General features: G+C 47.4%; 1 protein-coding gene across 3 annotated transcripts in view; it reads right to left on the reverse strand.

Moving 5' to 3' along the window:
* Positions 1-24687, reverse strand: part of GLP2R (glucagon like peptide 2 receptor) — a 49665-nt gene that overhangs the window by 3774 nt on the left and 21204 nt on the right. For all 3 annotated transcript variants that reach the window (XM_044939282.2, XM_025280559.3, XM_006041670.4), the window contains exons 5-12: positions 23963-24069; positions 21539-21692; positions 20952-21111; positions 19878-19938; positions 17489-17558; positions 13946-14034; positions 5379-5517; positions 259-300 (exon numbers count right to left, since the gene is read on the reverse strand). In XM_044939282.2, coding sequence (XP_044795217.1) covers positions 259-300; positions 5379-5517; positions 13946-14034; positions 17489-17558; positions 19878-19938; positions 20952-21111; positions 21539-21692; positions 23963-24069 — 822 coding nt within the window. The remainder of the gene's footprint in view (positions 1-258; positions 301-5378; positions 5518-13945; positions 14035-17488; positions 17559-19877; positions 19939-20951; positions 21112-21538; positions 21693-23962; positions 24070-24687) is intronic.

The following is a 24687-nucleotide window of genomic DNA, read 5'->3' on the forward strand; positions in this document are numbered from 1 at the left end:
ACTTTGATCCTCCTGGTTGGCATAGCTCCAGTGGGACCATGGTTGGGTTCTGTAAAGAAAACTCACCCCAGCCCCTTGTCCCCGGAGTCTCAGCTGCCTCTTCTCTCCACTGGACACCCTAGGTGCCCATTTGTCCCAACACATGCTGGTCACTGCATATCTCCCCATGGCACCGTCATATAAACTGAACCCTCCAGGGGGCAGCAGGATGCCAGCCCCAGCCTCGCAGGAAGCTATAAGTCAGCACGGAAAACTTACCTCTCCATTAGCAAAGCAATACTGCGAGGCCACCAGTAGCCCCTGGAATGAAAGGAAGAGGTGGTGTGAAGCTCTACTCAGTAGAAGATGTGTCTGAGGGTCACTTGGAACGTCCGCAGGCCAGCCCTAGTCTCAGCAGCTTCTACAAGAGGCAGGCAGAGCTACTTGCTTGTGCTAACTAGAGTTAGTCTAGTTAGTACGTACTGGTGACGTTAACTCGGATTTCCATGGGGTCTCTTCTTTCTTTGACACCCACCACCCATATCAGCCAAGGCATTTGCTTAGGTGGTCATAGGTCAATGATGTGCGTGTGTGTGTGTTAGTTGTTCAGTCGTGTCCGAATTTTTGCAAACCCATGGACTGTAGCCTGCCAGGCTCTTCTGTCCATGGGAGTCTCCAGGCAAGAATACTGGAGTGGATTGTCATTCCCTTCTCCAGGGGATCTTCCTGACCCAGGGATCAATCCCAGGTCTCCTGCATTGCAGGCAGTTTCTTTACCATCTGAGTCACCAGGGGAAGCCCAACATCATTTATTCAATTATACAAATACTGAAAAAGGTAAATGTCCCATTTCTACTTGTCCATAGTGGGCAATTAAACTATTTTTGTTTTTTTGCCTGGCTTGCATCCTTTCCTGACCCTCCCCCACTCCCTGGGCTTCTGGCAGGGCTGTCAATCATGCGGTCCTCATGTTCTAGGAAAGCTATCACCACCATAAGCTGCTCAAATGGCCATGTGACCCTAGCAGGGCCAATCACAATTCTTTTCACTAACAAAGAAGGCTTCGTCTGTTCCCTGCATTAGCCAACTTCAGAGTCAAAGTCAGTCTGGAGACACTCAAGGGTATCTCTCCCAGCCACACAGAGTGACCCCATCTGAGGATAAGGCCAACACAGAGAAAAGTTGAGGCTGGAGATTGTCAAGAGATGGGTTTCAGCGATACTGCTATGGCTTTCCCTGAGACACGAGGGTCTCTGGGACTTAGACTGTGTGTCTGATACACTGGAGCTCCATATGTGTGCAGGACCCAAGGGCTTGAGTGTTTATGGGAAGAACATCATAAAAATGCCAGGACTCACAAGCAAAGGACACATTTCCAGAGAATGAAGGTCATGGTGTAGGCTGACTCTTCCATCCCTCTTGATAACATTTCTCTCATCTGCTGTTGCTAGGGTGGGAGGTTTGGTGCTGGGAACGGAGCTAGACTTGAAAAGGAATTATAAAATGTTGTTCTGGGGGGGTAGGTTTTTATGCTCGTTCTCAGGGAAGCCAGAGATCGCCACGCGGGCTGACACGACAATCAGTCACGTGTTTGGATTCTGCCCAGGGGCCAGGAATTCTCCTTCTCCCGGGCACCTTTATTCCATGGCTCCAGAATGGCTCTGCTCTAGGGCTCCTAAAGGGGGCACAGTGCAACCAGTTTACCATTCTCACACACTCGGTCTCCTTGGAGGGTCAGAGCTGCTCTGTGCAGTTGGCAGGGCAGGTGTTATTTGCCTCTGGGTCTAGGATATTAGAACAGAGTGCTGGGACTCTCATGAATCAGTTGGCTAAAATAGGATTCCACATCACAAGCGTGTCTTTCACTTCACGTTCCCAAGTCATGGTTGGAGGAACAGCCTGGAGTCTGGTTAATTTTTGTTCTAGATGAAGCAGGTGTGAAGGGCTCGGCCCCCGAGCAGATGGCTCTCACCGCATATGTCACCACCACGTGGCGGTCTCTCCACAGATCCCCTGAGAGCAGCAGGAGGCTGGTGACATCCTCTGAGCAATAAGACCTTGGGAGACCGAAGCCCCCCGACCACCAAAGCAGTTCAGTTCAGTCACTCAGTCGTGTCCGACTCTTTGTGACCCCGTGAATCATAGCACGCCAGGCCTCCCTGTCCATCACCAACTCCCGGAGTCCACCCAAACCCATGTCCATTGAGTCAGTGATGCCATCCAACCATCTCATCCTCTGTCATCCCCTTCTCCTGCCCTCAAATCTTTCCCAGCATCAGGGTCTTTTCACATGAGTCAGCTCTTCGCATCAGGTGGCCAAAGTATTGGAGTTTCAGCTTTAGCATCAGTCCTTCCAATGAACACCCAGGACTGATCTCCTTTAGGATGGACTGGTTGGGTCTCCTTGCAGTCCAAGGGACTCTCAAGAGTCTTCTCCAACACCACAGTTCAAAAGCATCAGTTCTTCAGCACTCAGCTTTCTTTATAGTCCAACTCTCACATTGATACATGACTACTGGAAAAACCATAGCCTTGCCTAGACGGACCTTTGTTGACAGCATAATGTCTCTGCTTTTTAATATGCTGTCTAGGTTGGTCATAACTTTCCTTCCAAGGAGTAAGTGTCTTTTAATTTCATGGCTGCAATCACCATCTGCAGTGATTTTGGAGCCCAAAAAAACAAACTCTGTCACTGTTTCTGCTGTTTCCCCATATTTGCCATGAAGTGATGGGACCAGATGCCATGATCTTCATTTTCTGAATGCCAAAGCAGTAAGAAAAGGAAACTGTTGGGTCCAGTGCTGATTGCTATGGTGGAACCACTAAGACACAGCCCACTGATAATGCACCTGCTCACCTGAGCTCCCACCTCTGCCCGGTGGCCTGGAGGGAAGAGCACAGGGGTATTCAGGAGGGCAGCCTCTGCCCTGGCACGAGGCTCTCAGTGTACTTCTGTCTCTCTCTGGAGAGCCCATCTGATTCCTCACCCTCCTCGGCAGTGCTCCGGGGGAGCAGGGCTGCAGGACCAAGTGATCAGTGCAGTAGCTGGTCTCCAGAGACCGCCCCAATGTTTTCTCCATCCCTTTATGTGACTCTGAACATCAAGAGGTGGATCTTATCTTCCCTCCCCTCGAGGCTGGGATGACCTTGTGACTCCTTCTATGAGCACAATGTGGTGGGAAGTGACATTCTGGGTATTCTGGCCCTCCCTCTTAGAACACTTGCTCTGGGGTTATTCTGGGAGTCCAGCTGCCATGCTTCAAGGCACACAAGATACATGGAGAAGCCACGTGGAGGAGGATGGAGGCTCTCTGATCCATATCCTCAGCGGAGCTCCCAGACGACAGCCCATGGCAACATCCAGCGTGTGAATGAGCCGTCTTGGATGTTCCAGACCAATCCAACCTTCAGATGTTTGCAGCCTCATTCAAAGATGACATATATCAAAAGGATCGCTCTGACAGCCCAGCTCACAGAATCATTCAGGATAATAACATAGTTACTGCTTCAAGCTATGATCAGGGCTGGTTTGTTACACAATAACGGGTGACCAAACATGTTTCCAGTCACCAGAGAATTTGATAGGCTAGGGTTCTTTCTCAGAAATGTGACCCACAAGACCCCACATGAGTGTCTGATCTTCAGCTGGCTTTGGGTATGTGAGATCAGCTGATCGAGGGGTCAGTTGACGGATCAAGCTCTCCAAGGAAAAAAGGGCACCAGATACTTCTGACAGAACAGCTGTGGGCTTTTGTTTTGTTGTTGTCGTTTCTCGTTTGGGATTACTTTTTAAAGAAGATTAAGACCAAGCAACATAGGAAACCCAAATGACTAAACTATATAGCCTTTGAAATCCCCCCAAAAGATTGAAATAAACATGGTTTCGAAATGAAAAAAATTATCAGCGTGTGTTCTCTGTTGAAAACTACGTGCAATTCAGCTCTAACAGAAGGGAAAAAGAGCCATTGTCCAGTGACCCTACCGTACCTCAGGCTCTGTCTCCCTGGCCTCTGGTGAGCATGCAGTGGTCAGGTGCATTTTCTTCACTCTGCCCACAGACTCTCAGAACCTGACAGTGTCTGCTGGTAGTGGCTTCAGGACTCTGATACAGGGACTTCCCTGGTGGTCCAGTGGCTAAGACTCCATGCTCCCAATGCAGGGAATCCAGGTTCAACCCCTGGTTAGGGGACTAGGTCCCACATGCAGCAACTAGAGTTCACACGGCACAACCAGAAGATTCTGCATGCCTCAACTAAGACAAGGTGCAGCCAAATACACAAATAAATATTTAAAAAGAGACTCTGCTATAGGAAACCTGGTTCTGACCTTCACAGAGCACCTGAGAAGCCCTCCTGCACAGTGGTTACAAGCAAGGCTTAATCTCTGAATGCAAATCTCATCTCTGCTACTTGTTAGCATATGCAGAAGTTCCTCTGAGCCACAGATGTTTCAACTATAAAACAATAGAATAATCACTCCCTCACAGTGAGAATGTGAGGATTCAATGACATTTATTTTGACCCAAACAAAACCAGTTCTGGTGGCAAAGAATTCACCTGCCAATGCAGGAGATGCAAGAAACGTGGGTTTGATCCCTGGGTCAGGAAGATCTACTGGAGAAGGAAATGGCAGTCCACTCCAGTATTCTTGCCTGGAGAATCCCCTGGACAGAGGAACCTGGTTGGCTGCAGTCCATGGGGTTGCAAAGGGTCAGACATGGCTGAGCACAGCACAGAAAATCACTTCAGCCAGCCTGAGCCATCCAAGTCTGCAAAGCTTAGGCTCTAGGTTAGTGGGGAAGTCATCTAGAAAGTTCAGCCCATGAATACCATGAAAGAGAGATGAAACAGACCTACTATGTCCTACCTGGATTCCTGACCCCCAGAATCATGAGAAATATTAAACATGACTGTCATTTTAATCCACTAAGTAATGGATGACAGTTTAAGCGATGGATGAGCAAAATGCCTAGGTACCTCAACCACAGCTGGCCACTTGTTTCTAGATTCAGCTCCCACATAACTGTCAAGATTCAAGAGCCTCCTGGTCTCTACTCACTGTTCATTTTGCACAAGCTCTGTGGAGAACCCAGCAAAAATAGGCACTTAATAAAAGACTCCATGCTGACACTCGCAGAGAAAATGATTGTGAGTCACACCAACTATTACAGAGCAGGAAACAAACCACTTTCCCTTTCGTAGTCACCAAGTCATGCTGGCAAGATTAAAGCAACATTTCCCTCTCCACACCCTCCTAATTTGAAAAGCCCTCGCTGATCAATCCTGCCGTTACCTGAACTCTTTTTCCACCTGCAGGCTCTCGAAATTCTGATTCTGTTTGGATAAAAGGCATTAGGCTTTCTACAAAGGCAAGAAGTCCTTGTTCAGACATCTACTTACATGGAAGGAGCCCAGAGTCAATTGAATGAAGAGTCGTATAAGTCTTGGAAATCCTTCAACTTGATCATCAGTGATGAAAGAGAAGAGAATGTCATGAACGCCCAATAAAGGGATGAGGACCAGTGTGGACTTGGCCAATCTGCAAGTAACAACCGAACAGGTGTCATGAAAGCCGCCCTGGGAACAGGCAACATTTTCTGCTTTTCTGTGTACCGATTGTGTTTAGTCGTTCAGTAATGTCTGACTCTTTGTGACCCCACAGACTGTAGCCCGCCAAGCTCCTCTGTCCATAGGGATTCTCCAGGCAAGAATACTGGAGTGGGGTTGCCATGCCCTCCTCCAGAGGGTCTTCCCAATCCAGGGATTGAACCCAGGTCTCTTGCATTGTAGGCGGATTCTTTACCATCTGAGTCACCAGGGAAGCCCAAGAATACTAGAGTGGGTAGCCTATGCCTTCTCCAGGGGGAATTTCTCAACCCAGGAATTGAACTGGGGTCTCCTGCACTGCAGGGGGATTCTTTACCAGCTGAGCTACCAGGGAAGCCCTTTAGTGTAGCTCTAATCGTATTGATAAATAGTTGGTTTTTCTGTTTGTCTCCTTGGGTACATATACACTGAATGCCCTAAGAGCCAGTATGGTCTTGTTCACAGATGCATCCCCACACTTGACTCATGAAAGATGCTCAGAAAACATGAATTAGGATGGATGAATGGATTCCCCCACACAGATTATGATATACCTACAGATCTTAACATTTTGTCTGATGGATATATTTACACGTACATGGGTGTCCCCCTGGGACATTACACAAGTTCCCTATTGCCTGGCCAGCAAGTGCCTCTACTTCTTTCTCTATCCAGGACTTCCAACGTCAGTGCCTCACAGAGCCAGAGAAGGGAAAGAAAATGACTTGCCCGGGGTCACACAGCCACTAAGTGGTATCTCCCAGCCTGGAAGCAGGGCTTCTGACCTCACACTCAGGCCTTGCACACTACAAGCAGGATTTCATCATCTGTCCCCATGCTGCTCCCAACCTGACAGCGAGGGCAGCAGGAAATGAGAAACTGATCCTTCTCGTAAAAAGCTCCGTGTGGACACCGCTGTTGTATACACTCTACACAAAAAAGACAAACATTCCTTTGTACCACCCACGTGCAAATGCACAGCTGGGACCCAGACATTCCGTACCGCATACCGGTGGTTCCCAAATGGGCTATTAGGATTCCTACAAAGCTTTGAAAAAAATATATATATATATATAGGTTGGCTCTCTATACAGCTTCCTGGGCCCTGTGTCAACCCCCTGAATCAAAATCTCTGGAGGTTGGGTCCAGGGAGTAAGGATTTGTAAAGGACTCTTCATGGGATATCAAGCAGCCACATTTGGAAACAACTTCTCTTCACCGTTGAGCAGCTTCTAAATTTCAAACTAACTACGTGAGCAAAGGCGACTCACATTTGGGGCATAAACAAAGCTACCATCTGATACACATCTGGGGAAAAAAGCTTAAATGTAATGGTTTTTTTTTGTTGGTTTTTTTTTGCCCAAGTCACTTGTCTTAAAGACTAGGAGAAGGTTCCTTTCTCCTCACTGAATAAAAACCCCATGGAGTTAAAGATGTGGAGGGACTTCCCTGGCAGTCCAGTGGTTAAGACTCTGCACTTCCACTGCAGGGGTTCAGTCCCTGGTCAGGGAACTAAGATTCCACATTCTGCATCTTGAAGTAAAAAAAAAAAAAAAAAAAGATGTGGGAACAGAGAGGGTCAGCAGCCCCCATGTGCAGTATCTTCAGGGAGGTTTAATTTTATCCAAGAGAAAGCATCTGTATGAATCTTATGTTTGAATGTTATCATTGAAATGAAAACCCTCACCTTTGTACCCTAAAACAACCTACCGCCAATAAGAGTTGAGCAGGAGTCACCAAGGAGGGGAACGCCCCCCACCCCCAGCACATGGGCTGAGTCTCCCAGGACAGAGCCCCGGGACTGAGGAGTGGAGAATCTGAGATGCAGCCACCGGTTAGGTGATCCTCCTGAGCCAAGCTCACGCCTAGTAGAGCTCCCACACCCACCTGTGCACACTCACTTAGCTGAGCCACATTAAGGTGTTCCCAAGCAGAAACTCTGTCAAGAGTTTCGGGTTTTGCTTGTTTGTTTCTCTAATTTCCAGGAGTGTCTTCAATCAGAGGTGGCAAATTGGCATCCATGGGTTATATTTGACCTGCTTACAGCTTTTGCTTATGTTAGGTAGTGATCTTTGCTATTGGAGCCGCCCTTAAATAATGAGATTTCAAGCAAAGAGGTCCAAATGTTCAGCTTCTTTTGAAAAGTAGGGAGATCTGGCCAGGCTGGGCCCCTATTCCTTGTTGCCAATCGTCATCTACAGCCTTTAGAGGGAACATGGTTTCTCCAACCCAAAGAGACTGTTTGGCCCTTGCAAGCGTGTGAGTCTTTGACCCTTGCTCTGAGTTATTTAAAAAATCTTTATTTATTTATAAAAATATTAAAATATGTATGTATGTATTTATGGGTTTTTTAAAAAAAAATATTTATTTAGCTGTGTTGAGTCTTAGTTGTGGCACATGGGATCAAGCTCCCAGACCGGGGATCACACCCATGCCTCCCTGCATGAGGAGCTCAGAGTCTTAGTCACTGGACTGCCATGGCAGTCCCTATTTTGGATTTTAATAACACATACTTTCATGCATGTCTTATCATCAACTTATTCTCAGGGCCATGCTATGACATTATGTTTTTTAAATAAACTGTTCATCTTGAAATACTTTTCGATCTACAGAAAAGTAGCAAAGATCGCACAGAGAATTCCCACATACCTTCACTTCCCCTAAAGTTTAAGTCTTACAGACCCATGATGGGACCTTTGGCAGCACTAAGAAACCAGTGTTGGCACGTGGCCAATAACTATCCTCCAGACTTTACCCAGATTTTCACCAGCTTTTCCAATAACGTTCTTTTCACATTCCAAAATCCAATCCAAGGTCCCCACACTTAGCATGGAAGAATTGTTAAGGAATGATCATCTTCTAATGACTTTTTGGGTCATTTTACTAGCTGCTATCTCTCTGTGTGTATTCCAAAGGAATTTCCCATTCCTCATATGATTCTGAGTTCTCTTTGGACAAAAGACTATTTACATCTCTGTTTGGATGAAAATCCATAAGTACCTATAGCAGCTCCTCTTATGAACTGTGTTTATGCCCTTTTTTCATCTACAGTCATTTGTTTATTTTAATGGTTTAGTTTATTGCAGTCGGTTAGCTCTTCAACTAGAGAAATGGCAACCCGCTCCAGTATTCTTGCCTGGAGAATTCTGTGGACAGAGGAGCCTGATGGGCTGCTGTCCATGGAGTCACACAGAGTTGGACATGACTGAAGTGACTTAGCATGCATGCATGTATTGGAGAAGGAAATGGCAACCCACTCCAATATTCTTGCTTGGAGAATCCCAGGGACAGAGGAGCCTGGTGGGCTGCCGTCTATGGGGTCGCACAGAGTCAGACACGACTGAAGCGACTTAGTAGCAGCAGCCACTCTTGTGAGTAAGTACAGAGAGGAGAAGGAGGAGCTGGGGCCAAAGACAGTGGGACTCGAAGACAGTACCTGGGTCCGGGGTTTGAATCCCAGCACTGCCAATTACTAGCGATGTGGCCCTGGGCAAAGTATTTAACCTCTCTCCCTGTAAAAATGAGGATTATACTACTACTACTATCATATGAAATGTTAAAATAATAATAAAAATATTAATAATAATAGTAATTCCTAACATTGCCATCGGAGAAGGCAATGGCAACCCACTCCAGTACTCTTGCCTGGAAAATCCCATGGATGGAAGAGCCTGGTGGGCTGCAGTCCATGGGGTCGCTAGGAGTCGGACACGACTGAGCGACTTCACTTTCACTTTTCCCTTTTATGCATTGGAGAAGTACATGGCAACCCACTCCAGTGTTCTTGCCTGGAGAATCCCAGGGACGGGGAGCCTGGTGGGCTGCCGTCTATGGGGTCGCACAGAGTCGGATACAACTGAAGCGACTTAGCAGCAGCAGCAGCAGCAACATTGCCATTTTAAGGACTAAATAACATGGAGCCAACCCTCAGACTAAACCATACCCGATATGTGAAGCATGATCAATAACATTTAGTTGTCACTATTTTTAAAGAAGCCATCTCTCCCTCAGGTTGCTCACAATCTCAGTGACTTGGATCAATTTTTCTTCCATTTGTGACATTTTTCTGAAAGTCATTTATAAGTTCACTAAGAAATGGTTCTGGGCTTCCCTGGTGGTCCTGTGGTTAAGAATTTGCCTTGCAATGCAAGGAACACCAGTTTGATCACCGGTCTGGGGAGATGCCACGTGCAGCAGGGCAACTAAGGGCACCACAACTATTGAGCCTGAACTATGGGATTTCTTTGGAAGGAATGATGCTAAAGCTGAAACTCCAGTACTTTGGCCACCTCATGTGAAGAGTTGACTCATTGGAAAAGACTCTGATGCTGGGAGGGATTGGGGGCAGGAAGAGAAGGGGACGACGGAGGATGAGATGGCTGGATGGCATCACTGACTCGATGGACGTGAGTCTGAGTGAACTCCGGGAGTTGGTGATGGACAGGGAGGCCTGGCGTGCTGCGATTCATGGGGTCGCAAAGAGTCGGACATGACTGAGCGACTGAACTGAACTGAACTGATGGAGCAACTACTGGAGCCCGTGCTCCACAACAAGAGAAGCCAGCGCAATGAGAAGCCCAAGCACAGTAACTAGAGGGTAATCCTCACTCTCCACAGCTAGAGAAAATCTGCAGGCGCAGCAACGAAGATCCATCACAACCAAAGACAGATAAATATATTTTTTTAAGATATGTACTTTAAAAAATAAAATAAAAATAAAATTTAAAAAAGACATGATTCTCCCTTATAAGTTCATTAAGAATCCTGCCCCACGCATCACACCAAAAGTTAAGATTATTTTTCTAGGAAGAGCATGTCACCTCCATGCTGGGAACCACAAGGAACAGAGAACTCCCTCCAGGCTGAGGGTCTGCTGGGGTCTGTCCACAATCCAGGGACACTGCTCTCTCTCCAGGTCTGCCTCAGTTGTCCTTTGCCAGACCATGCAGCTGGGCTGGTTACAGTTTACTGCTTGAATGATGGAAGCCGGGGAATGAGGGCTAGGATTACAGAAGGTTCTGGAGTCCTAGCAACTTGCCTCTTTGGTGAGTCTCAAGTGTGTCTAATTTAAACTTTCCTAAAATATACTCCTGGAGGGGGTCCAAATCTTGAGAACTACATTCTGAAAGTTCTCGAAAACCTGGGAGAGTTGGAGGCCGGACTGTTCCTACCAGAGTTTGGACGAAATGCATTGGCTTCATCACCCTCTTCTCCTCATCCTTGCAGGGGCCCCAGTAGGGAGGACGTGGAAGAGGAGGACCTTCCAACATGGGGGACAGCAGTATGAGCTGAGTGTGCTCATGACCCCTTGGGGTGACAGGAAGCAGCCCTCCCAGAACTTAGAAATGAGGGAGTTAGCACTGCTCAGACAGAAAGATGGGCAAATGCACGATTCCCTGCACCAGGTGGTAAAATAAGGTGGCCTAAGAGACAGATCCCTGGGGACTCCCCTGGTAGTCCAGCGGTTAAGAATCTGCCTTGCCATGCAGGGGCTGTGGGTTCGATCCCTGGTTAGGGAACCAAGACTCCGCATGTCACAGGGCAACTAAGCTCAAGCACCACAACTATGGAGCCTGCATGCTCTAGAGCCCACAGGACACAACTAGAGAGTCCTCGTGCGGCAATGGAAGATCCCATATGATGTAACAAAGATTCGTGTGCCACAACTAAGACCCAACGAAAACAGATAAAAATAAGTAAATTTTTTTTTAAAGATAAGAGAAGTTTGAGAGCCATTGTTTTGGATAACTCTAGAGAAGAGCCTGGAAAAGAGGATGTCAGGCTGCTTAGAAACATACTTTCCATGGTCCAACCAGAAAACTGCATGCATCTGGTCCCATGGTCTATGTATTCTGTGTATCAGAATCTTCTAGGAACTCTCCTGCAAGAAGTCCATGGGCAGGGAACACTGGTGGTCCAGTGGTTGCAATCTAGAACCTGTGCTCACAACAAGAGAAGCCCCCCGCCCAAGAAGCCCCCAACTAGCAAAAGCCTGCACACCACAACAAAGACCCAGCAAACCCCCCCCCCAACCAAAAGAAGTCCATGTGGTGGGGCTCCATCCCTTGATAGTGAATCTAATACCCAGTGGAGGGGCTCATGAGTGAGGGCTTTGGGGCCGGCTATCTGGTGATGCTTAACATAGCCAGGATGGAAAGCTATCATAGGGGCCACTGAGGGTCTGCAGCTCAGGGACAGCCCAGTGGTCCGTGGTGGGCTTTGGCAGGGTTTAGACACTCTGTCTGTGTGAAAGGTGGTGCCTTGACACGTATCTGCCCCTGTTTCTGCCTCTTGGGAGTGCTGTCTTCTGATGGGTTTTCATGGTGACTGGGTTTCCCTGGTGCCTGGTTAGTGAGAGGATTCCCCAGTGAATGGACCCAGCCAGGGTAGCGGGGAGAAGCCCTGCTCTTGGCCTTGGATCTCCACCCTCAGAGAGGGGTGAGAGGCTTAGCCTTGGGAAAAGGGCCAGAGAGGCCGTCAGCCACTTGGAGGCTTGGCCAGAGGCGCCCAGAAAGACACATAGCTCTGTGTGGTCCGAGCCAGCTCAAGTACCCCCGGGCAATGGGGGTTTGCATAATATCTGAGCCAACAACTGTATATATTTGCCTGGTCCTGAACTGTATGTGTTTATGCTTCTGGAACTCCCGAGGGTAGGGGGTTAGGCTGATAGGATTTGGGGTCTGGAAACCCCAGGCAAATACTATTCATTGCATTGAATTAGGACCTCCTTTAACCCTCATCCCACTCCAGTATTCTTGCCTGGAGAATCCCATGGACGGAGGAGCCCGGTGGGCTGCAGTCCATGGGGTCGCAAAGAGTCGGACATGACTGAGCGACTTCACTTTCTTTCTTTCCTTTAACCCTCGTCACAAGTTGAGGATGGGTCTGGGGTGACTCTCCCAGGTGACACACCAGAAAGCAGACCTGGGGAGGCCAAGCGACTTGCCCAAGGTCAGTCCAGGGTGAAGGTCAGCATCAGCCCTCCTGATTCATTCTACACCCACATCCCCATCCGTGGTGAGTTGGAACGTGCGCTCCTCACAGATGGGGTCCCCATCCTATTTTCCTTTCACTTGAAGAACAGGGACGGCACATCACAGACCCTCATTGAATGTCTGTTGGAAAAATGAAAAACGACCTTACCCGCACACCTGGCTCAGGGTGGCTTCTGGCCTTAGAGGGAGAAATCCAGCTATATAGCCACTCTCACGCACATCTCTGCCCCTGGTCTGCCACGTGGACTGAAATCTCTTAAGTTTTGAGCAAAACTTTGGGTTAAAACACTGCATCCCCAAGAAACACACAAACGCTATAGAAAGTAGAATAACTGGGAAAAGAGGAGGGGAGGGGGACCTTTGTCTCGCATTCATTCAGCATTTGATTGACAGCAACACAGAGGTAAGTAATCACCCATGATCTGACACTGTGAGACGGGACTGCGGTCACCATGGAAGCAGAACAAGGGATGCAGCAAAAGCAAGTCCCAGAGAAAGCATGACTGTGTTAAAAATGTACTTCTTTGGGCTCCAAAAGTTTGTGGTCACATTACTCGAGGTCTTGCTGCTGCTGCTGCTAAGTCGCTTCAGTCGTGTCCGACTCTGTGCAACCGCAGAGACACAGCCCACCAGGCTCCCCCGTCCCTGGGATTACCCAGGCCAGAACACTGGAGTGGGTTGCCGTTTCCTTTTCCAATGCATGAAAGTGAAAAGTGAAAGTGAAGTTGCTCAGTCATGTCCGACTCCTAGCGACCCCATGGACTGCAGCCCACCAGGCTCCTCCGTCCATGGGATTTTCCAGGCAAGAGTACTGGAGTGGGTTGCCATTGCCTTCTCCGACTCAAGGTCTTAAAAATACCCAAATACTCTCTTCTGAGTTGTTGTTGTTGAGCTGCTATGTCATGACTGAGTCCTCTGTGACCCCATGGACTGTAGCCCGCCAGGCTTCTCTGTCCATGGGATTCTCCAGGCACAGATACTGGGGTGGGTTGCCATTTCCTTCTCCAGGGGCTTCTGAGTTACACTACGTCTTTTATTCTGTTACCTCAAATAAGGCAACTGTCCAACTCCCCTTCATGTGATTCTTTCCTATCCCTGTAAACCACCCACTCTTGGGGGCATTTTTCACAGTTTCCTCCTGGGAATGTGTGTGCCCTTGATTACTCACCACTGACTTCATTTTCATGGGACCAGAAGGTCCTCGATCTTTAGCAAAAGCCTTACATGACACCCTGACACTTTTTTCCAAGGGGCTCTTGCAGACACCCTCATCTCAGGAGAGAAACATACGAATGCCATTTTCCCCCTTCCTGGGACATTAGCCAGAATAGCCAGAAGGGGTCAAAATAAACTTTGACTGTTCGGTACTGACCTCAGGCCACTCACCTGTATTTATAATCTCTGAAGCACATTTGATGAGCTTTGAGCTTAGAAATGAGAAGCTTGAGAATTTTCAGAAAGATGAAGAAATTGACCTTGAAAAAAAAAGCAGATATAAATAAGTGATGGACTCTATGTGGCTATGACTATCAAGGTCACCCTGGACCTGGCCATCAGATCCTTGTCCATGTAAATAGAATGGGGCAGGTTGGCAGTCAGCCAATCAGGTAGTTTAATAGTCAGGGTAATCACCTCTCTCCCAAAGGCCATCTCAACTGAGAGCCTGGAGAGGGTTCTAAAGAGTCACTTATCCTTCTGGTTCTGGGACACCCACCACAATAGCCATCTGAGAAAGGCAAACAGACATTTACATTACTATTTTTAATTAAAATTATTGAGGGACTTTCCTGGTGGTCCAGTGGTTAAGAATCCATCTTGCAACGCATGGGACACAGGTTCGATCCCTGGTCAGGGAACTAAGATCCCCACATGCCACAAGGCATTGCCAAAAATTTTTTTAAATAAAAATAAGTAAAATAGAAAAGACTTTAAAATGCCTCTATGCAATGGAGAAAGAGCCCATAGAGATGGTGGTCAGGTTATAGTTAACGGAATAAAGTCTCTATAGACATTGAGCCAACACAATACTGATGTCCTTGTCTCAAACCACAGATTGAAACACAAGCTGAAGAATCCAACATGTACCTGTTATTACTTGTCTTATTGGCCTGGGGAAAATCAATACTCAAAACTAAGAGGATAGGGTTTCAGGCAAGAGGCTATGTATCCAATCTGCAAGCCAACAGGGAGAAGGGAAATTCCCAGCCAAGGAATATTTAGTAACAGAACACTTAAAGGCAAACTAAGTGTAACCAAGTAATTTATCCCATTTAATGGGATATCTGTTTTTCATCACAAAGAGAAAACGCTGTGTCCTTGGCTTAGTGGCTTGTTGAACTTGAGCATTTTTCTTACAAAGTAAGCCTAACAGGGAAAGGCACATATTTCAGGGAATTAATTTCAACCAGGACTGTCTCGTAGGAAATGAAGGTTTGTGATGAACGTGTTGATTCATTGTTCTTTGCGTCTTCCAGAGACCAGGCAAGAGAAAATGGGCATCGACCACTGACATGGAATGAAACACCAGCCTAGTGGACCACAGAACCTCCATCCATCCAGGTGCCTCAGAACTCAGGGCTCAGCAGTCACAGTGGGATGGGGCGGTTTCTTATCTGTACACCATGTGGAAAGGGGCTGAAGGAGGATTTTTTTTTTTAAACAAGTTTCTTTTTCTTTTGGCTGCACTGGGTCTCCATTACTGTGTACGGGCTTTCCCAAGTCACATTGAGTGGGGGCTACTTTGTGTCGTGGTGCGCAGGCTTCTCGTCACAGTGGCTTCCCTACCTCAGTGCACAGGCCCCAGGGCGCATGGGCTCAGTAGCTGCAGCTCCCAGGCTCTAGAGTGCGGGCTTCCATAGTTATGGTACATGGGCTTCGTTGCTCTGTGGCATGTGGACTCTTCCCAGATCAGGGATTGAACATGCGTGCCCTGCATTCGTGGGCGGATTCTTCTCCACTCTGCCACCAGGGTCCTCAAAGAGGACATTTTTGAAGAACCAAGCCAACTCCTGTTGGATTCTGTGACCAGATGTGGGACACTTAGGATCCCAAACATATAAGGCTCTTTTTCCAGCCCTAGACAATACAGAATGCATTCAGTTCAGTTCAGTTCAGTTGCTTAGTCATGTCTGACTCTCTGCGACCCCATGGACTGCAGCACGCCAGGCTTCGCTGTCCATTACCAACTCCCAGAGCTTACTCAAACTCATGTCCATCGAGTCAGCAATACGATCCCACCATCTCATCCTCTGTCGTCCCCTTCTCCTCCTGCCTTCAATATTTCCTAGCATCAGAGTCTTTTTCAATGAGTCAGTTCTTCGCATCAGGTGGCCAAAGTTTTGGAGTTTCAGCTTCAGCATCAATCCTTCCAATGAATATTCAGGACTGATTTCCTTTAGGATTGACTGGTTTGATCTCCTTGCTGTCCAGGGGACTCTCAAGAGTCTTCTCCAACTCCACAGTTCAAAAGCATCAATTCTTCAGTGCTCAGCCTTCTTTATGGCCCATCTCTCATATCCATACATGACTACTGGAAAAACCATAGCTTTGACTAGATGGAACTTTGTCAGTAAAGTGATGTCACTGCTTTTTAATATGCTGTCTGGGTTGGCCATAGCTTTTCTTTCAAGGAGCAAGCGTCTTTTAATTTCAGGGCTGCAGTCACCATCTGCAGTGATTTTTGGAGCCCAGGAAAATAAAGCCTCTCACAGAATGCATACGGTCAGATGTACTGTTCTTGGTGACGTTTCTCTGGCAACACCCAGCTGCCGTGCTCAGATCTGGGTCTACAGGTTGGCAGGGGTGGTTGTAGCAAGGTGGGGGCTCAGAGTTTGATGTCATGTAACCCAAAACTCATCTGCCTCCCCGCCACCCCGTCAGCCCCTTCAACCCCCTTCACTCCTGATGCATAGACTAAAATGCCTACATTAGAACTACTCCTTTGGGTTAAAACACTCCATTCCTAAGAGCCCTGCTGAAGGAAGGGCACACCGAAGGTGAAGGGAGGCTGAAGGGGGATTTCTCTTTTTTATCTGCTCACTCGCTCATTTTTACAAGGAAGGATTCAATCAATATCTATGATCTGACTTGCTCTCATCATGAGAAGGAGAAGATGGGATACAGCAAAGGAAAACAACCCACGTGCTGCAACCACTGAAGCCCAAGCACCTAGATCCTGAGCCAAGAAGAGCCACCGCAATGAGAAGCCCGCACACCACAACATAGAGTAGCCCCACTCACTGCAGCTAGAAAGCCCAGGCTCAGCGATGAAGTGCAGCCAAAAATAATAACTAAATATATATTTTTAAAAGGAATAAAGGCCCTTCCTCTGCAAGGTCTCAGAGTAGCATCACCAACTGACTCTAACCCTCAGCACAGCTTTGGGTTAATAGTGATTGACTATATATATATATATATATATATATATTTTTTTTCCCTCCTCTAAAAAAAGCTTCCTTAGTCTCCCCTCTCTCCTGCTAATGGTGTTGAAATCCAGGCCCATAGCTTTGCTGTCCCTGGATTTGTCCATGACTGAAGACCCTGCAGCCCCAAGGTTTGTCCACATCAAAGACAGTTGATAGGGGGTCACCGAGCTGACTACGGGTTTCTTTACATAGTCTGAAAACCCAGAGAGAAGGAGGCTTAAAGTGTGAGCCTGGATTTAGGTCCTGAACCAAAACAAGAAGTTTCTTGTGTGAGAGGAGATTATATGGCACACTTACTTCTGCCACGACACAACACCCAAGAGGAGTTTCTTATTTGTTTCTTCTCATTCAACAGATCCAAACCACGGCTCAGCATCTTCATCTCAAGGGATCTGGCCCAGGTTCTTTCTGAGCCAGAGAATTTGATGGGAGGCAGGGAAGGGGGTAGGGTCCTCCACAGCTGCTGAGCTCAGAGAGGGAAAAGGGTGGGTGGGGTGGTCCTCACCGTTATGCAAAGCATCATGGGTCCTCGGATGATCCACCAGATATTCTTATTCCTGTTGTTTCCCCAGCACCTAAGGCAAAGAGTGGGCAGTAGAAGACTTACAGTTGAGACAGTAAAGACCCCGAGCTCCCTGGAAGGCTCACTTGGTGTGGGGAGGGAGGACTCAAATCCCTTCTTATTAGGTTGATACTGTTGATTTTTTTTTTTTTTTTTTTTGGTGAACCAGAAAAGTGGTCTTCATGCTAACAGCTTGCAGTGTATCCTTCTACATATTTTCCCATGTTCGTACAAACATAAACTCTTCATTATATGGGCACACCTCGTTTTCCTGTGCTTCACTTTGTTGCACTTTGCAGACACTGCTTTTTTTACAAATCGAAGGTTTATGGCAAGCTTGCATCGGGCAAGTCTATTGGCGCCATTTTTTCCAACAGCATTTGTTCACTTCATGTGTGTCTCTGCGTCACATTTTGGTAATTCTCACAATATTTCAAACTTCTTCATTGTTGTTACATTTGTTATGGTGATCTGTGATCAGTGGTCTTTGATGTCACTATGGTCATTGTTTTGGGGTGCTGTGAACTGTGCCCATATAAAACATTGAACTTAATAAATGTGTGTTTCTGACTCCTCCACCAACTGCCCATTCTCCCATCTCTCTCCCTCTCCTCAGGCCTTCCTATTCCCCAAGACACAAATAGTGAAATTAATCCAATTAGTAATCCTACAAAGGCCTCTAAGTGTTCAAGTGAAAGAAAGAGACATATCTCTCACTTGAAGTCAAATGTTAAAAACGATTACGGTTAGTGAGGAAGGCATGTCACAAGCTGAGACTGGCTGAAAGCTAGGGTTCTTGCCCCAAACAGTTAGTGAAGCTGTGAACACAAAGGAAAAGTTCTTGAAGAAAATTAGAAGTGCTACTCTGGTGAACACACAAATGATAAGAAAGCAAAACAGCTTTCTGGCTGATAATGGAGATAGTTGGAGTCTGGAGAGAAAATCAAACCAGCCACAACATTCCCTTAAGCCGAAGCCTGATCCAAGCAAGGTCCTAACTCTCTTCAATTCTGTGAAGGCCGAGAGAGCTGAGGAAGTTGCAGAAAAAAACAGTGTGAAATTAGCTGACATGGGTTAATGAGCTTTAGGAAAGAAGCCATCTCTATGACATGAAAATGTTAAGGGGAAGCAGCAAGCGCTCGGTGCAGAAGCTACAGTGAGTTATCTAAAAGATCTAGCCAAGACCACAAATGAAGGTGGCTATATTGAACAACAGATTTTCAAGGTAGGCTAAGCAATCTCCCACTGGAAGATTCCATCCAGGACTTTCATAACTAGAGAGGAGAAGTCAATGCCTGGTTTCAAAGCTTCAAGGGACAGGCTGACTCTCTAGTTAGGGGGCTAATGCAGCTGGTGACTTTAAGTTGGAACCAGTGCTCATTTACATTCCCCAAATCCTAACTTGTACTAGAGCTGCCCTGCCTGTGATCTATACATGGAACAACAAAGCGTGGATGATAGCACATACATTTACAATGTGAGTTACTGAAAATTTTAAACTCACTGTTGTAAACTACTCAGAAAAAAAAATCCTTTCAAAAATATTACTGCTCATTAACAATCCACCTGGTCACACAAGAGCAGTATATGAGAATATTTGATCTTAGTTCCCGGACCAGGGATCAAGCCTGCATAGTTTGGCATTGCAAGTTTGATTCTTAACCACTGAACCAGCAGGGAAGTCCCTATTTTGTTTTTAACTTCTGAATTTCTTATTGTGTGTCTCCTCTCTTCAATCTCATCTGAGACATAAGAATCAGGGACACACTTTTCTTGTTCTTATGTTCCTGTCTTTACACATACCATTTTTTCAGTCTTCACCCAAGAACACCCAAGAACTTCTCCAGTGAAGACGTGCAATGGGATTAACATTGTTTTCATGCCTACTAGCATAACGTCTGTTCTGCAGTCCATAGATCAAGGAGTAACAGATGAATGACTACAAATCTTTGATTCTTTTACCTATATTCTTAAGTATATTCTAGATGGCCCAAATGGAAGGGAGTGGATATTCTCTTTGGGAAAATGATGTATTCCTTATATTGGGGCCTATCTTGGAATGAGGCTTCCCAGGTGGCTCAGTGGTAAAGAACCTGCCTGCCAATGTAGGAGATCCAGGAGATGTGGGTTCGATCACTGGACTGGGAAGATCCCCTGGAGAAGGAAATGGTAACCTGCTCTAGTCTTCTTGCCTGTGAGATCCCATGGACAGAGGGAGTCTGGTGGGCTGCAGTCCATAGGGTCACCAAGAGTTGGACACGGCTGAACACACAGCATAGTACATCTCGGAATAACTAGTTCATGGAAGTTCAAAAAGAGGTGAGTTACCTACCCTGTATTCTCCAGCTGAGCACGGGCAATGCTCCAGGGCACAATGAAGAGCACTGGGAAGCCTGGGAGAAAACACGGAAATGGGGTCAAGGGCTGGTTGGCCAAACTTGCCTACTGCCCATCCCACCCTGATGGGCCAAGTACACCTGGTTAAAATTATAAAAAACCAAACATCATAGAATTGTGGACTGTGAGAGCTGGAGAGACCTACAGATGGCACAGAGCCATCCATTTGTTGGGAAACCAGGAGGCAGAGAGGAGACCAAATTTGCCACCTGTCACAAAGTAGCTTAGAGTAAATCCAAAGACATTAATCAAGCCTCCTGAATCCCAAGCCAGAGTTAGTCCCTCTGATTACTGCAACCTCAACTTCCCCAAGAATCTATGGCAGCAAGAGCTCCAGATCTCATCCTGGAGATTTGGTTGGCCCATGGACTGAATGTGTGTGTCCCCCAAATTCATACATTGAAGCCCTAACCCCCAGTGTGATGGCATTTGAAGAAAGGACCTTTGGAGGTAATTAGGTTTAGATGGCATGTGTGTAGGGGCTGGTCATCATGATGGGATTACTGTCCTTATCAGAAGAGACCAGAGAGCTTGCTTTCTCTCTCTCTCTGCAATGATATGAGGCTATAGCAAGAAGGCAGCTGTCTGCAAGCCAAGAAGAGGAACTTCATCGGAACTCAACCATCGTGGTGCCACAGTCTCACACTTCTCAGCCTCCAGAACCTTGAGAAATAAACATCTGCATTTTAAGCCACACAGTCTATGGCATTTGTTATGGCAGCCCTAGTAGATAATACAGTTGGGGACAGGTTAGGAGGAATGTCATCTGATTCTACCAAAAACTTCCCAATTTCTGAACATGTGTATGGGGTCTACAGCACTTATATCTACATAAATGTGCATGCAGGTGCATGCACACATGTGTACACACACACACACACACACTACCCCTCTCTTCAGAGCCTCTTGTCATTGAGGAATTATCTATCCCAGAAACGTCCCTCCAACTCCAACCAAAAGCTCTACTGGGCTCCCATGTTCAGATAGATCCCCAGTTCAGGTCACTCACCCCAACCCACCAGCAGGTATCTGGGCCACAGCCGCCTTTCTGAAAGCATTATGGGCTCCAGCAGTGTGTGAAGGTAAAGGCCTTCGACGAGCAGCCATGAGTAATTGGTGCCCACGAAGTAGTGCAAGAGGACCTGGGCTGAGCGGCAGGAGGCAGCAATCTGGAAAGGACAGAGCACCTGGGGGTGAGTCCAGGTTCCTCAGCATCTGGACCACAGCGGAGGGGAGAAGGGCCTCTGCACACAAGTCCCTGCCTCTGAACTCCCCTCTCTCTCAGACACAAGAGTTTTTTCAGACACAGTGCTATTGCACACTTAATAGACCACAGCACAGTGCACATACACCATGGTCAGTGTTCTTGTTATATGCACTCTCTGCTCTGCTTAGTCGCTCAGTCATCTCTGACTTTTTGCAACCCATTCTCGGGACGTTGGCTTTAAAAAAAAAAAAAAAATCAGGTGATGCATCTCTTACCAGAAAGACTGACACCCCTTTCTCTCTCTCATCCACTCCCCAGCCTCACCTTCCTGCTCTCTGATTCCCAGGACTGATCCACCAGGTAGAGCCCAGGGATGAGGAAGCACATACCTCCGACACGTAGGACAGCCACTCTGTCTCACTGTTGGGTGTCTTGGAGTAAGATTTGTAGAAGATGACGTCTTTCACCAGCACAGCCAGGGCTCTCAGGATGAAAGAGGCAAACAAGTTCATGTGGATGTAGTTACGTGTGCAGTGGAGTTTTCTGGGCAGGGAGAAAACCAAGGGTCTTCCCTCAGAAAAGAATGGCTCAGACCAACAGGCGTGTGCCTGAAACCTGTGTATGTGCCACCAAAGGACACAGGTTCAGAGTGTAGGCTGCAGAGCTGGATGGATGGCGCAAAGGATCTTACCTCTCTCTGCCTCACTTTCCTCATCTGTAAGACGGGGAGAATAACAGGTACCATTTATAACATGCCAGGCTATGCTCCAAGCTATTTGCATGTGGATGTAGTTAAGGGCATCCTTACTCCTTACAATCACTTACATTACAGTCCCAGAGGAGTAAGTGCCAGAGGTGAGATTTAGATTCAGAAACTCTGAGGTCCATATACGGCTCTCCAAGACTCTACTCCCTCTAAGAACATGGGCACTCGTCGCAAAGGCTACATGAGGATTCAACCAGTTAATGGGTGAAAAGTACCCGCACAGCACCTGGCACTTAAGAAGTACCCAGAAAATGTCAACTCTCACGACCTCCCTCACCCACCTGGAGCCTCCAGTGCCAGCCGACGTAAAACTGCATCCTCGGTCTCTCTAGTCAAAAGGGCCCTTTTCCATCACTGTGTTCTCAGAGCCCCGCCTATGCCCCTATGTGACACATGCCCAGTCCTGCCTCTCTCTAGAGCTATTATTACTTTTATCGTTTCCAAAAAGATTTGAACAGGTCTTTGTGTTTCATGATTCATGCATTCTCCCTAGACTGCGCAGGGACTTGGTCTTGCTCTCTTCAGAGCCAGAGATAGAAATGAAGACATGGTCGACCCAGACTCTGCTCAAGTTACTTCTTCTGGGGCTGGGCAGTTATCTTCTCCTGGCCTTGCTCTGAGACTTTGGGAATGTGAGTGGAGGTGGTCACCGATGGCAGTGGGCACAGGCTGTGGAATTCTCTCCTGATATTCAATGATTGCTCTCCCACTGGGGCAGGTGGTCATGATTCCGCTTTCTGCTCCAGGAGCTAAGGAACATCATGGGATTGAGGGGGCAGGTGGGGCCAGACCTGGACCTCACACAGCCCAGGTGGGAGTGCTCTGGAACCAGCATCCAGGGTCCCCATCCAGGTCTCTGCATCCGTTTTGAACGCTCACTCTACCATGTTACACTCCATTAGGTTCTTGAATTGACCAAGACCAGGAGACAGCCTTGGAGGGTTCCTTAAGGGGTCTATAAGTATCTCACTTGAGTGACTTCTAAAATGACTTAGTAAAATGCACTCTAGTTTTGGATTCTGAAAAACAGTACAATAAAGGAATGAAAGTGCTCAGCCTCTGGACCACCTGCTCATAATCTTGGCTCCATCACTCACCAGCTGTGTGACTGTGGGCAAGTCACTTCATCTCCCTGTGTTTCAGTTAACTCACTCATAAAATGGGGGCAATAATAAGGCTAATCTCCAAGGATTAGAATTCATCTTAATTCTGATTAGAAAGAGACTTAAATGACTTAATGCATGTAACATGCTTTAGAACAGGGCCCGGTATCCTCAAAAGGTTAATGGCTAATTGGAGTTCGAGGGTCCTGGGTTAAAATCCCAGCTCTCCCACTCACTAATATGCCTTGGGGAAGTTTCTTAATCTTGTCCATAAAAATAGTGCATCTAGTGGAGCTATGGTGAGAATGGGCTGTGGCAGCAATGGGTATGTACGACTAGGAGTTTAGAGCAGGGACTAGGAATTTGGGCAGAGCTCATCTAATCCAACGGAGAAGGCAATGGCACCCCACTCCAGTACTTTTGCCTGGAAAATCCCGTGGATGGAGGAGCCTGGTGGGCTGCAGTCCATGGGGTTGCTGAGTGGGATATGACTGAGCGACTTCACTTTCACTTTTCACTTTCCTGCACTGGAGAAGGAAATGGCAACCCACTCCAGTGATCTTGGCTGGAGAATCCCAGGGACGGAGGAGCCTGGTGGGCTGCCGTCTATGGGGTCGCACAGAGTCGGACACGACTGAAGCGACTTAGCAGCAGCAGCAGCAGCAGCATCTAATCCAAAGAGACAAAGGCAGAGTTGGGAGCCCCGGGTTCCAGTCCTAGCTGTGCTTTGCAACCCAGGGTGGTTCAGTGCCTCTCCCTGGACCTCCCAGATCCCTTCCTTTTGCCTACAAAAATGGGATGGATGGACTGGAGACTGTCTCAGATCCCCTCCAGCTCTGACAAGCCATGATATCACCCAGCCTGGTCTCCTGCCTTCTCAAGGGAGCCAGTGAGCACATGCCTGGATACCTGCCTGAGCACGTGCAGGCAGCAGTTCCACTCACCGAAGAAACAAGAGGAGGGTGAGAGCCAGGAAGAGCGAGACGATGGAGAGAGAGTAGCCCACCGTGTACAGCAGCTGCAGCGTCGACAGCAAGGAGCGGTGTTCAACCTGAGCGCAGAGGAAGAGCAGACGTGACCGGTAAGCCAGGCAGCTATGGAGTCCGGGCCCTGGATCCATGCCCCCGACCACCAAGGGTCTAGGTTTGAACCCAAGGACGCTTGTTGACACCATAGCCCTTTGGCACATCTCAGAGTTCAAGGAACCTTCATGAGTGAAGAACCCACCATGGGTCTCACCTCCGTGGTTGGTCCCACCACCCAGCAGCGATGCACCAAGATTCACGATATCCTAAAAGAACTGTGCCCAGGACCAGAGGGTGCCTTGGGAACGAAGACAGGTTCTTTGCCCCTGGATGTGCTGTTCCTAGAGTGCAGGGGCCTCTCTCTCTGGAAGACAGGGCCAGCTTTCCATCTCGATGTCTCCCTCCTAAAGTAACTCTTCATAGATGATCCCTTAAACAAAGACCCAGTTAAACACTGGAATATTTTCTGAGTCCCAGGATAGCCCGATGGTGAACAGAGGATAGTTTACTGGAAATTCTGTGGGATTTTCTAATGGAATGCCTTCTCACTCAATCCATTGTGCCTATAGCCCTCAAGATTATGTTTCTGAATAAATTTCTGCACAAGAACCCACAGTTAATATGTATTATCTGCTAGATTATGC

The sequence above is a fragment of the Bubalus bubalis genome, chromosome 3, assembly GCF_019923935.1.
Source record: "Bubalus bubalis isolate 160015118507 breed Murrah chromosome 3, NDDB_SH_1, whole genome shotgun sequence".
Taxonomy (NCBI): domain Eukaryota; kingdom Metazoa; phylum Chordata; class Mammalia; order Artiodactyla; family Bovidae; genus Bubalus; species Bubalus bubalis.